This window comes from Schistocerca cancellata, chromosome 3 (genome assembly GCF_023864275.1).
Source record: "Schistocerca cancellata isolate TAMUIC-IGC-003103 chromosome 3, iqSchCanc2.1, whole genome shotgun sequence".
Taxonomy (NCBI): domain Eukaryota; kingdom Metazoa; phylum Arthropoda; class Insecta; order Orthoptera; family Acrididae; genus Schistocerca; species Schistocerca cancellata.
Window position 1 is genome coordinate 253385148 of NC_064628.1, and position 14055 is coordinate 253399202.

At 41.1% G+C, this 14055-nt stretch overlaps 1 protein-coding gene across 1 annotated transcript in view; it reads left to right on the forward strand.

Moving 5' to 3' along the window:
- LOC126174899 (E3 ubiquitin-protein ligase parkin) overlaps nucleotides 1–13736 on the forward strand; it is a 58549-nt gene extending 44813 nt beyond the window's left edge. The window contains exons 7-10 of the mRNA XM_049921323.1: nucleotides 7392–7517; nucleotides 12445–12529; nucleotides 12911–13031; nucleotides 13189–13736. Of these exons, the coding sequence (XP_049777280.1) occupies nucleotides 7392–7517; nucleotides 12445–12529; nucleotides 12911–13020 (321 nt within the window). The 3' untranslated portion in view covers nucleotides 13021–13031; nucleotides 13189–13736. The remainder of the gene's footprint in view (nucleotides 1–7391; nucleotides 7518–12444; nucleotides 12530–12910; nucleotides 13032–13188) is intronic.
- The last annotated feature ends 319 nt before the right edge of the window (nucleotides 13737–14055 follow it).

Sequence of the window (14055 nt, forward strand, 5' to 3'; positions counted from 1 at the left end):
GACTGAGTAAACCTCTATAAAAGAAAACCTCAGTCGCAAGGTGTGCTGCACGCTGATGGGATGCATGGCTGTTGAGGTGGAACAGTCGTTAGTGGACAACCTCTGGGGAACCTGCCAAACCTCTGTTGCATAAGGCTTAGTCAGGCATGCGGGGCTCTGTCCAAGTGGACCCTTATTTCCGTAGCTGTTCATGGGACCGAAATGGATCCTCTGCAGTCTTCCTTTACTCCTCCCAGTGGAAACTGTAGGCCGCTGGAAGGTACTAACGTCCCAACTAATAAGTGGGCTTGGGTAGATACGAGAATAAGGCAGCACACAGCAGTGAAGAGTAACAGAACACAGGCTAATAATCAGGATGTGTTTTTAGTGATAAAAAGGAAAGAAGGAAGTTTTGAGAAAGTCTTGCCTTTTTACGTCCAGAAAGGCTTAGAAGAAATTGCCGGGACTTTAAAATCTGTAAAGCGGTTGCAAAAGGAGATGTTGTTGGTTGAAGCATCCAGTTCCCAATAAGTAACCAACAGAGTGCTAAGTGCCAGGATGAGTATGCCATCGATACAAAGCTCCACAGCACTTTGAACTTCAGCAAACGTGTTGTATCATGCAGGGACCTTGTTGATCTACTGAATTGGAGAGTGAGTGGGCTCCAGAGGTAATTATGGATGTTCAGAACATTATGAAAAGGGTGGATGGAAAACTGGTAAAATCTGACTCCTTCATTCTTACCTTCAACACCCGCAAACTCCCAGATAATATCAAGGTAGGCTTCCTTTGCCTAAACATACAGCTGTATGTCCCAAACCCAATGCACTGCTTAAAATGCCTGCATTTTGGGCATACTACCATAGGGCGTAAAGGACAAGCGACATATGGCAACTGCGGTAAGGCTGCTCACGAAGGAGTTGGTTGCTCATCTCCAGCCAAATGTATCAGTTGCTCTGGGCACCACCCTGTTTGGAGTAGGGACTGCAGAATCTTTCTAGAGGAATACAAAGTACAGGAAATAAAAACAGCCAGCCCTGTGGTGAGATCAAAAAGTCCATGCAGCCTCCCACATTTGTTACATCTTTTGCATCAAGTGTCAATGCTTCAGAAGTCTACTGTGAAAGCTGATGCCTCTACGCGAACAGGAATGGCAAGTGTTGGCACTAACACCTGGATGTGTCAGTGCACTTGCAAGGCAGCAAGTGTTCCAGAGCCTGTAGCCTCCCACCCCCCTACAACTGAAGGAAAACGTACAGTGGCCAATGTGGCTGAGCCCCAGGCACCTCTAATGGCTGAGGCTGTTCAGAAGCCCAGCACGGCCATTACCACTCCTACTCCAGCTCCAGCAAAGCCCACAAAACTGTGACAAGCTACTGTAAAGCAACAACAGCAGGTAAAATCAAGTCATGAACCATCCGACCATGTTGATGTGATTCTACCTGATGTTTCATCTGACTCTTCCCCAGAGCTGATGGAGTATGAGGTCTGTGTGGAGCAATCATCTTGCCCCACAACTGAACCTCCACCCACTGCAGTCTGCACACACCGGTGGAGAGACAGGATGAAGGTGCTACCCCCATGATAGATGGCTCCCATACTTCAGTGGAATTTGCAGGGGGTTCAGGATGCATGTGGAGGAACATCATCTATTGCCCTAGGGTACACCACTGTGCCTGTGTCTCCAGGAGACTAATTTCCATACATCATACACCCAGAGCCTCAGGGCTACGTTCTCCACAAAAAGTAAGACCTGAGTGAAGAGAGAGAGCTAGAGGAGGAGTAGGTATTTTCGTCAGTACCGACTACCACTCCTCACCTCTCTCCCTTACAATGACTTTACGAGCATTGGCCATATCAGTGTACATGCATCATCCATTGACAATATGTTGCCTGTACTTACTGCTGCATGATGTGCTTGACGAAGAGGCACTAAACGACCTTCATACACAGCTAACCCACCCCTTTATCTTCTGTGGTGATTGGGGCTCTGCAAATACCTGTCCCAGGGGTAGAGCATTTCATAGGCATCTCATGTCATCGTGTGCTAAATAAGAGACAGAGCACGCATTTCTACACTGCAACAGGGTCATTCTCTGCCATCAGTCTCTTGCTTTGCTCTCCAGCCATTGCTCACATGGCTCATGGGAAGTGTTCAACACCTTGCACGGCAGTGATCACTTCCCGATCTGGATCCACTTGCCAGATAGGGTGGAACCCAAAAGGAAACTGCCATGATGGGTGCTCAGTAGAGCACATTGGACACTTTACAGGCAGCTAGCCCAGTTCTAACATTCTGCCAAAGTCGAAGCATTGGTGGAACATTTTACCAAAATGATCCACCATGCTGCTGCAGCATCCATTCCACAGTTCATGGGGCAACAGAAGAGGCAACCTGTCCCTTGGTGTAGTGACAAATGCCGCTCGGCAATCAGACTAGGTGTGCAGCTCTGCATAAGTTCAAGTGTCAGCCAACTGTAGAGAATATTGGGGCCATTCAGGTGGTGAGGGCAAAGTGTTGCCAGATTATTCGAGAGAGCACAAAGAGGTCATGGCAATGGTTCCTGAGCACTATGAATCATTCCACAAAGAGTTCTGTTGTATGGGAGACCATCAGGAGAATTTCTGGAAGAGGAGATAGCTGCTCCATGGCTGCTGTTGTGGGGAATGGCACTTGCCAAACCAATCCATGAGACATTGCCCAGACGGTGGTGGCCTATTTTTCTACAGTTGCTGCAACCGCCAGTCAGGATCCAGGTTTTCAGCACCATAGAGTGGTTGCTGAGAGGAACCATTTGGATTTCTGGTCCACCTCTGATGAAGATTACAACTGCCCATTTTCTGTGTGGGAGCTGGATTCTGCATTGTCTGCAGCTCGTGACACATCCCCAGGTCATGACAGAATCCATTACAGTATGGTGCAGCACCTCACCAGATGACACAAAGATATCCTCCTCTTACTTTTCAATGCCATTTGGGCATCAAGTCACTTTCCCAACTTGTGGTGTGAGGCCATTTTGATTCCTCTTTTAAAACCTGGGAAAGACCAAACATGCCCGAGTAATTATCATAGTGTTGCTCTCACTAGCTGCAAGGGAAAGACCTTGGAGCAGATGGTCAACTGCCACCTTGTCTGGATCTTAGAATCCGGGCAACTCCGTAGACACTTTCAGTGTGGGTTTAGGAGGTGTCGCTCCACTTTTGATAACCTGGCCCTCCTGGAGGTGGCTATACTACAGGCTTTCCTGCACCAGCATCACCTAGGTATATTTTTTGACATTAAGAAGGCCTACAATATTACAGCATTTTATCCTGGAGCAACTTTATGAATGAGTTTTTTGTGGTTATCTTCTCATTTTTATTTGGTCCTTTATCTTGCTGTGGTATGTTTGATACCGAGTCGGTGATGTCCTGTCTGATCGCTGTGAGTAGGATAATGGTGTCCCTCGTGGTAGTGTTTTAGGTGTGAATGTCTTTGCCATAGCTATTAATAGTATTACATTAGTAGTGCAAAGTCCTGTCCATTGTCCGTTGTTTGTGGATGACTTCTCTGTATTTTGCTCTTCTTCCAGCCTTGCAAGGACAACACTTAAGTTGCAACCAACTCTTCAATGTTTGGATGGATGGGTGCAGAAGACTGGATTTAAGTTTTCAACCAAGAAGTCTGTGTGTGTTCTTTTTAACTGTTCTCATTCCATTCTAAACTTTCCTGAGTTGTGGATGAAGGACACTGTTCTTAATTTTAAAGACACAGTGAGGTTTCTGGGTCTCATATTTGACTGTAAACATGGTTGGCACGTCTTAAGAACCTAAAGAAACAGTCATTTAAGGCTCTCTGTATTTTAAAATGTCTTAGCCACAGTAAATGTGGAGCCAATAGGACTTGTCTGCTCCAGTTTTACAGGGCATTTGTGCAATCTCAGCTTGATTATGGGTGCATGTTGTATTGGTCTGCGATGGCATGGTGCACCATGAAGGGATTCGGTTGGCCACTGGGGCATTCAGAACAAGCCCCATATCAACTATCTGTGCAAAGGCTGGTGAACCACTACTTCATGTCAGGTGACAGCTACTCGTGCCAAGTATATAAAACACTGTTCATACCATATACACCTGCATACCATACCTATTCTCGGCTTCTACTGGCAGGGCTTTTTCATAACTGGCAACGAGCAATGAGGCCCTATGGGATTCACGCACAGGATTGCCTTTTAGAAATGGGTGTGGCTGGTCTTAATGTTTTACGTCGAGGTTGGAACAGATTTCCACCTTGGCTCCTCCAGAAACCCAGACTTATTTTAGATTTTACCAATTTTAAGAAAGATAGTATGCTGGATTTTACATACCAATCTCTGTTGTTTGATGTTTTAGATAAGCATCACAGTTTCACGGTAGTTTAAAACTGATGGCTCCAAACAAGAGAATTCCCCTGGCTGTTTTGCAGGGTTCCCTGACCATGTCACAAGGTTTGCCTTCCTGAAGAGTATACCATTTTCACAATGGAGCTCCACACAATCCTGAAGGCACTGAAGCTGATGCGTCATATTCGGGGCAACCGGTTTCTCATCTGCTCCTGTTCTCTTAGTGCCTTACAATCCTTAAGCAACCTGTACCCTGTTGAGGAGTTGGTCCAGCTGATATATGACCAACTATACTTGCTCCAACAGCATAGTAAGCAGGTGACAGGTCAAGTAGGGATACAGGGAAATGAACAGTCTAATCGGACTGCAAAGGAGGCCTATAGAAGACAGAATGTGGCACAGTATCCTATTTCGTTGCAGGCTGTCATTTCTGCACTACACAAGAAGTGTATGCAGTTCTGGGATGAGGAATGGCTGGCAGTGATGGCCAGTAAGCTGCGGTTGGTGAGGTCAACACCTGCCATTTGCTCGGGCGGGATGAAGTGACCCTCATTTGTCTTAGAATTGGGCACTGCCCTTTCACACACAGCTTTTTACTCTGGCAAGAGATCCCCCATTTTGCAATGCTTGTGGCACGCACATCTCTATCCGCCATATTTTAACAGAGTGCATTTTATACCGTGATGCAAGGGCAGAAGCAACTATTGGTGGGGATCTGCCCTCTATTTTAGCTGATGGCGAGACAAGTGTGACTAAGGCTTTAAAGTTTTTTTTATTGTCTGGACTCTGGCCTAAACCTTTAGGCTGAAGGTTTTAGTGTGTTGCAGAGTGGCTGGCTCCTCCTTTCTTAATCTTGAAGTCAGCCAGCCACATCCATCTGACATATTATTTTAGCTCCTTATACCAGTTTCTTTCTGTCTAATGTTTTGATGCTAACGCACTACTTCGGTCCTTGCTTCTGTGCGGGTACACACATAGTTTTCCAACTTTTGTTACCTGTGTTTTACATGCTGTTTTGTCTTCCTGTTTTGTGTATTTTACTGACACTTGTCTCAATCAGTTTTCACATGGATGCTGAAGACCTTCCTGTCATTCACCCATACAAACATCTCCATCCATCCATAATTTATTATGTCCTTGGGTCAACATGTGAACACGGAGGGGTGGTCTGCTGCAGAGCTCCATGTTCAGCAATGTACAATGAATGGTGTGCTTTGAAACACTTGTACGTGCACCAGCATTGTGCTCTTTTGGTAGAGATGCCACCGATCACCATCTATCCTCCTTTACAGAACAGACAAACATTTGAACCTCACATTCTGCCAGCAGTTGTGGATGCCAACCATTTAGTGCCTAGTGGTAGTTTCACTGTCCTCCTACCTTGTTCCTTTTTTCAGTAGCACATGAACATGCGACCGGCTTCACCATTTTCGAGATATTCATTCACAGGCTCTGGTAATAATAATTTGCATTTTGTCAAAATCACTTATATCAACGGATTTCCACATTTGCAGCCCATATCTTTGCTAGGTGATCCCCCATCTGTGTCTGCTCTGTGTACTTACTTTTGTTACCTCATGTGCCCCCAGCGCCGCCAGGCAGCATCCAACGTCTTGGTAGGCAGTGATCATAATGTTGTGGCTGATCAGTGTAAGTTACTGATTTGAAAAGATGTTGCTTTGCAGTGTCATGGGTTTGTTAGTGTCACTGGAAGAAATAGCATGGGAAAACTCTTTTTGGACTGGTTGGAGGAGATACTGTCCATCTGTAAAGACCACGGAAATGTTGTTAGCATATTGAGGTAATTTCTGTTTCCTATCTCACCTGGGTAGGGACATTTGGCATGAAGTGTGTACCAGTTAACAAATTTGAGGGACTGTTTCATATCAACAGACGATTTTGTGAAATTCCAGAAGTTAAAAATCAACATCCAGGATAGTAGCTCATTGAACTGAGGAGACCCAAACGAAGTGGATTTGTGACTAGAGTTGAGGTTCTGGCAAAAAAACACCTGTTTGCCAGGCAGTTTATATTTCGGACTAGATTATCATTGATTTATATAGGTTTGTCCTTCACGTCTTTCATAGCCCAAAGTTAGATTTGGTAAAAGATAGAGGTGATCATTTTCTTCCTATTGCCATATTTTTTATTGCTACTGTTGAATTGACATTGATTGCTGACAGTTTAACCATAGAAGAAGTGTATTGTGGGACTGTTCAAAATATTACAAAGTGTTCAATATATGCATGAGACATAGGGTTCTATCAAAGTATTACATGATCATTTAAGACTTAAGACATAAATTGGCAGTTGTGTGATATGTGTAGAAAGGTAACAAAACTAAAACAAGAGCGTATAAAATAAATATATGCTAAGCACTTTGTGTTCATGCTGTACACAGTGCCTAACACTGGATGATGTATCTTGGTAAACTGTAGGGTTACAGTACTGTTGATACAACCTTACCAGGTTGGAATGTGGGAGACTGCAGCTTGAAATTACATATGCAGTTATAGAATACCTTCGCACATGTGGAATTATGTCCTGTTTTGTATCCCATGCAGAACATGAAGGCCCAAATGAAAATTTTTCCAAAAGTGTTTAAAACAGTATTGAAATTTCTGGGAAAACTGTGTGTTTGTTAACAAAGAACATGTCTTTCAAAACATGAGTTTCTGTCTTCTTAGTGAATGAATGTAGTTTTGCACTTTTGAACAAACTTCATATTTTCCTGAAATACCTCCTAGTAAAGAATTAATACATTTTAAAGTTGAAATATCAACATTATATAATTAAAGCTCTCAGATATTTGTTTCAAATTGATATGACTTCACATGTTTCAGAAATACCTACCAGCAAGGAATGAACACATGCAAAAGCTAAAACATCAAGTCTTTACAGTTAACACTCAGTGATATTAGTCTCCTTTTGAAGTACTAAAGTGCCCTCTTACAAATGTTACAAATTTGTGTGTTGCACAGTTTAAATATAATATTACAGTATATGATTCAATGATATTTTGTTGATGTTAACATAATGCCTCTTTTCCAGTTTGTCTTCTGCCGTCAGTGCTTGCAAGGTTACCATATTGGTGATTGTGTCATAGATGGCGAGAGTGGAAATGCAGGCAACAGTGGTGATTGTCATTATAATGTGGATCCAACTAGAGCTGCTCAGGTACATGATATTCTGTATTTTGGAGTTGTGAAAGAAAATTGCTGCAGCACTGTTTATTATCATATTCACTGCCTGTAATAATTACAAACTATAATTATATGAGAAACAAACCACTTGATCTCATGACTAGTATTATCTTGGACAGTGTAATGTTAATGCACGTTCTGTTGTTTGGGTGTCGTATTATTGTGGACTATGTAGGCTACAATTTTTGTGGTTGCTGCTGGCAGACTCTGTTCTCAAAGGTGTCGGGTCGATGCCAGCTGAAAATCTCAAAATACCAGTCACTAAGAAGTAAATTCATGTTCTGCTTCTCTATCGCATATGTATTTCACCTCCTTTATATACATTCCATGTTAGATTTTACTATAGCATATGACTTGAACAAAGCTCACAATACATATATGCCTTTGTCATTTAGCTCTGTTTGTCTTCTACGAGTCTCCCTTGAAAACTGACTACTTGACCATTATCTTGTGCAGTGAGGTACTGTGGTTCACAGCGAATCTCCGAGATGAGGCGGCTTTTTCATAGAATGACTGTTCCGGTGAGCAAGTATCTCCAAGTGCAGGAATCCAAGTGCCCATTGCCTCCGCCTTGCAGATATGCTGCCTCCACTTTCACTCTAATGGCATGCACAAAATAAAAAAAAAATTCCTACGCAATATACAGGCCAAAACAAACACGTACTTACTAAAATAGAAATGCTTGCTCAAGGTCACAACTACCTTATGCTGGAGGGAGGGAGGGGGGGGGGGGGAATAACACATCACTTTCTTCAAAGTGATGTGCTACCCCTCTTAAGCACCCCCCCTCACCCCCCACTCCACACACACACACACACACACACACACACACACACACACACACACACACACGACAAGAATGTCATGACAAGTCAATTATCCAAACAACTAAAAATGTTTTTAACTATTTTACAAGTGATAGACAATAATTGTTTCTCTGCGATACTTGTAACTACTTTTTTAAAAAATAAATTTGCAGTATATCATTTTTAGTGTTTTAGAGCTCATTTCAAAAGAAGAACATAGCTCAAACTAAATCGATTTCAATGCTTCGTTAAGTAACAGGTGGTGTTTGGTGAAATTCACATTTATAGCCGGCGGCCGTGCGGTTCTGGGCGCTACAGTCTGGAGCCGGGCGACCGCTACAGTCGCAGGTTCGAATCCTGCCTCGGGCATGGATGTGCGTGATGTCCTTAGGTTAGTTAGGTTTAATTAGTTCTAAGTTCTAGGCGATTGATGACCTCAGAAGTTAAGTCGCATAGTGCTCAGAGCCATTTGAACCACATTTATACTTTAGTAATACAAAAATATGCAGCATACTTGTTGCTGCACATCAAAGATCTTTCCAAAACTTTTTGCCCCCCTGAGTTTCATTTTCTAAAGTGCGGTGAAAATCTACACCAATGTATAAAACCACAGCCATTCAAAGGATTATTCCGGAGGAAAATATACTGTCACTTAACAAGGAAAAAGTGTATTTTCAGCCGGGAGTAAGTGTATTTATAACTGGGGAAAATCTAAGAATTCTTTTTTCTTTGTCCGTGTATACCCTGTGTTTAGATTACCTTAAGACATAGGAGGCAAGATCACATGTTACAGGCATGATGCCCCAAACCATCACACTTAGCGTTTGTCAACAATGCAGCTCAACAATACAGTTTGCCTGATGGCATTCACCATTGCGGCTTCAAACGCATGTGCGCCAATCACTGTAGAGCAAGTTGAAGTGGGATTCATCTGAAAATACTACCTCTTGCCACTCAGCATGTTCACATGCCCATTGCACTCTGTAACATTAGTGGGTTTTGGTTAATGGAAGCCGACATAATGGCATGTGTGCCACCAGGGCTGCCTGCAGAAGACAGCATCAAACCATTGATACAGACACACCCACACCCATTGCGGTGCTCCAGCATCGCACCAATGCTGCGGATGAAGTTGTTCTGTCCATTAGGGCCAAGCAGACACGATGGCAGTCATCTCGCACTGCAGTCACATTGTGGTGTCAGCACTGTGTACAGCCCTCTTTCTGCAATGGTTCCATGTATGTCTCACAGTTGAAGCAGCATTCCCTGTACAATCCCCAGTGTCATGGAATGACAGACCTGCCTACCGAAGGCCAGTCATTCTGCCCCATTTGAATGCTTTCACATGTCAATGTTTCACCCTTTGGTGACAGTGAGGTATGGTTGCACTTGGTTACACATTTCCATTTCATATGATAGCTCTGCACTAACAGTATGTTGCATAACGCTGACCTGTCTAGTCCATGTCATTTTAATCACTTATTATGGTTCCACTGTTCTACACACCCTCGTATCATGGTGTGTTGCAGAACACTGCTTCTGAGTGATCTTTCTTTCTTTCGCCCCCCTCCCCCTTCCTCTCCTCCCCCCTCCCCCGCTATCGTCACATGCTCCTTTGTTAGTTTCAGACACACACATCGTACTAACACACATAAATCCACCTAATGACGCAGTTTTAAACCATTGAAATGCGTTGTGGATATAACTAAACAGTGACCAGTAACAGTAAACTCGTTGTTTCTTTCAATATCAATAATAGTCACACTAAAGCCTGAACTAAATTATTCACATTTAAAATTGTTGTTATTTTTGTTGTCAGCTTAATTCTAAAAAAACTGGTTGTATACAGCTCTTCAAGCTAGGGGCGCTGATGAGAGCACAGTTAAGCACCCACAAACTGAACATCATCTTCAAGCTAGTCTATTCTGTGCAGTTGTTTTCTTATTTCCATAACTAATGAACCTGCATACATGTAATAAAATTGTGCATAAATTTCCTTACTCTGTGATTTCTCACTGAGCGAGGAGGTGCAGTAGCTAGCGCACTGGACTCGCATTTGGGAGGACGACTGTTCAATCCTACATCTGGCCATGCTGATTTAGGTTTTCCGTGATTTCCCTAAATTGCTTCAGGCAAATGCCGGGATGGTTCCTTTGAAAGGGCACGGCCGACTTCCTTCCCTGTCCTTCCCTAATCCAATGAGACTGATGACCTCACTGTCTGGTCTCTCCTTCCCAAAACAACCCAATCATCTGTGATTTCTTTCAGAACATCTTCATTAGCTATCCAATCTACCCATCTGATTGTAAGAATTCTTCTGTAGCACCATATTTTAGTAACTTGTATTAACTTCTTATCTGTATGATTTAACTTAGATGTTTCCCTTCCATATAACTCTACACTCCAGATAAAAAATTTTCAGTATAGACTTCTGAAATTTACGTTCCCTGTAATGTCTCTTTCTTTCTAGATTGTCCACTGCTGCCTTCACTAATTCGTCTGTTAATGTATTACGTTCACTTGATTCAGTCAGTCGTTGCGTAATGCTGCCTTTGAAATTCTCAATAACATCTGGTTGTATCAACTTATGCATTCCCCTGCCTCTGTGCAATTTCTTCAGCTTTGATATGCAGTTCATCACCAATATATTATTGGCAAACTCATCATCTAAATATCTCTCTGGTGATAATGTAATCTGTCTGAAACCTTCAAATGTCTCTAGGTGTCTTCCATTTGTACAAGATTATTTCATGATTCTTAAACCAAATGTTAGCAACGATTAAATTCTGCACAGTGCAAAATTCTGTCATGCAGCTTCCCCATTCCTTTCACCTTGTTCATGTTCTCCTGCTATTTTTACTTCTCTTCCTTGTCCTAGTATTGAATTCCAGTCCCCAGTCACAACTGAATTTTCACCTCAGTTAACACACTGAATCATGTATCTTATTTTCAGAGTGAGGGCATATACACTTGTGCTACTGTGCCTGCCTTGACTCATCTTACAGTATGCTGTTCATAATTGATTACACTCATCCCTATTTTCTTCTTACAGTATGCTGTTCATAATTACTTTCCCTCATTTCTATTTTCTTGAATATTATTAAACATGCCTCTGCATTACCTTTATTGGATTTTGTGTTGATACCCCTGTACTCACCTGACCAAAAATCTTCCTGCCAGTCCCGTTCACTAATTCCCACAACATCTAACATCAGTCAATCCATTAATATTTTCAAGTTATGTAACATACCTACAAGATTAGTGTAAGCAATATTCCATCCTACCAACCCTTAGAACATCAGATGTGGTTTTTTTTTTTCTAATGTCAATATCATTCAGAATAAAACCCACTCAGAGATTTGAATAGGGAATTATTTTACCTCCGGAGTAGTTTATCCAGAATAATGCCCATACAGTAGAATTGCACGCCCCCAGAAAATGTAAAAGCTGTAGCTTCCTTTTACTTTCAGCTAGATGAGTTAGTGAATGGAAAGAGTCAGTGAAATGCACTGTAGAAAGAATTACAGTGCTTAATATAGTCACTGACTAGATACATGTATTGTAAGAAGAACCATGGCTATACCCATGGTAGCAATGTTTGCATGCGTAAATGATACAGATTTGTGTACAATAGATGCAACCCCATTGGAGGGGTATCTTTTTAAAGTCCAGATTAAGATATTAAAGGCCAGACTAAGATATAGTGCCTCAATACGGGGGAGCAGCCATTTAAAAAAAGTAGTTGCAGTGAAATAGTCAGGGCGATTGATTGATGTGGCCTCTTATAGTTAGTTACCTGGTCTCTTATAGTTAGTTGCCTGGTCTCTTATAGTTAGTTGCGTGGTCTCTTATAGTTAGTTACCTGGCCTCTTATAGTTAGTTACCTGGCCTCTTATAGTTAGTTACCTGGCCTCTTATAGTCAGTTACCAGGGCTTGGTATTTTTCAGTGGAGCCGGACTGAGGTAAAGTGCTATGTACTGACCAAGGACTAGTTGACTTGAAATGATAACAATCCAAACAGTTTCTTTTTCAAAATGTTTTCTGTAAACTATTTTAAGTATTTCAATGCATTAACATGAGCATGCTGTTCACAGGCAAGGTGGGATGAAGCAAGCAAAGTTGTTATAAAAGTGTCAACAAAACCTTGCCCAAAATGTCGTACACCTACTGAGAGAGATGGTATGTACCCTTTTTGTCTTATTTTAGCCAAGGTATTTTTAATTTTTAAATTAAATATATTGTTATATAAATATGTTTGTTCATTTGTGACATGTAAGTCTTTGCATTGATTCATCATTTCCAAGAAATTAAAACATTTTAATATATGTCCTGCACTGTATATAAGAGATAGTTATTTGGTATTTTCTCAACAAAGAGAGAGAGAGAGAGAGAGAGAGAGAGAGAAATGATAATTTTCAACTTAAGTATGAGTTCGTTCGTGTTTAATTAAGTAATTGAAATTACCTAAGGATGTTGATCATATATCTGACATGTCCACATTTTGTTAGTGATTTTACTGGGGTCAGTTTCAGAAAAATTCATTTCAAAACTATGTTTTAGGAGGCTGCATGCACATGGTTTGCACCAGGCCAAATTGTGGCTTTCACTGGTGCTGGATCTGCCAAACTCCATGGTCAAGAGAGTGTATGGGAAACCATTGGTTTGGATAGCACTTCAACAGGTATATTTTTGCATTTTAATGTAATTCAGTAGAATGCTGGTTAGTTTAATTGACTTAGCAAATACTTTTGAGAGCCTTTTACAATTTTAATCACCTGAATAACTCTATATGTACTTACTTTATGGGCGCACATGCTTTATAATTATTTTATTTTCAGGTGCCATATAGTGCTTACGGTGCATATCCTTAGTGTGTCTTCAGTTGTGATTGTCAAACATATTTTAACCCTCTCTCAGAGATGGACAGAAGTTATTATATGACTGGAAAGTTGCATTTAATTTTATTGACTTCTTTGGTAGAAGTCAAAGTACTATCTGTATCAGAAAAATATAGATACCCAGTACACAAATATTTATATTATTGTACTACTCTGAAGAAATTAAAATAACGGTAAAACTGTTTGTCGTTGTATCTCTTTTTCAACTTCTACATTAACAAAAATGTGGTGTCAATGTTAATGTACCATTAAAACAAAATATTTGTAATTTTCCTGTGATAATTGCAAGACTGACAACTCTTTCATTAAAGAGGAGCTGAAAATAAAATGTGATATTTACTAAATATCTGCATGTCTGTAGCTTTACATGAAATGTAACAAAAAATCTTACACATTGAACTAACACGTGAGTTTATCTTTAAAGTGATTATTGTCACTTTAACAATTCATTATTTGCTTTCCTTACATGATAAAAATGAAAGTTCAGAATACCAAGAAATTATTTTTATTTATTGTGGTCATTGCTTTATTTATGGTAGCCCTTAATTTCTTCCAGTTTACTCCTCTACTTTCACCAGTGTCAAGTGTTCTGTGTCAGAATGAAAGGCTAATGGTGAAACAGAATTTGTATGTATAAATAGATGTGTTATTTTTGTGAGGAAGGTGTAGTACTGACCACCATGTCAAATGAGGTATTGGAATTAAGATTGCATTTACCATATTTGATATCGTTATTAAATTTATTTCTTCTATACAGAAAATGAGACCATGATCCTGAAATGAGAGAAGTTAGGTTTATACCCATGT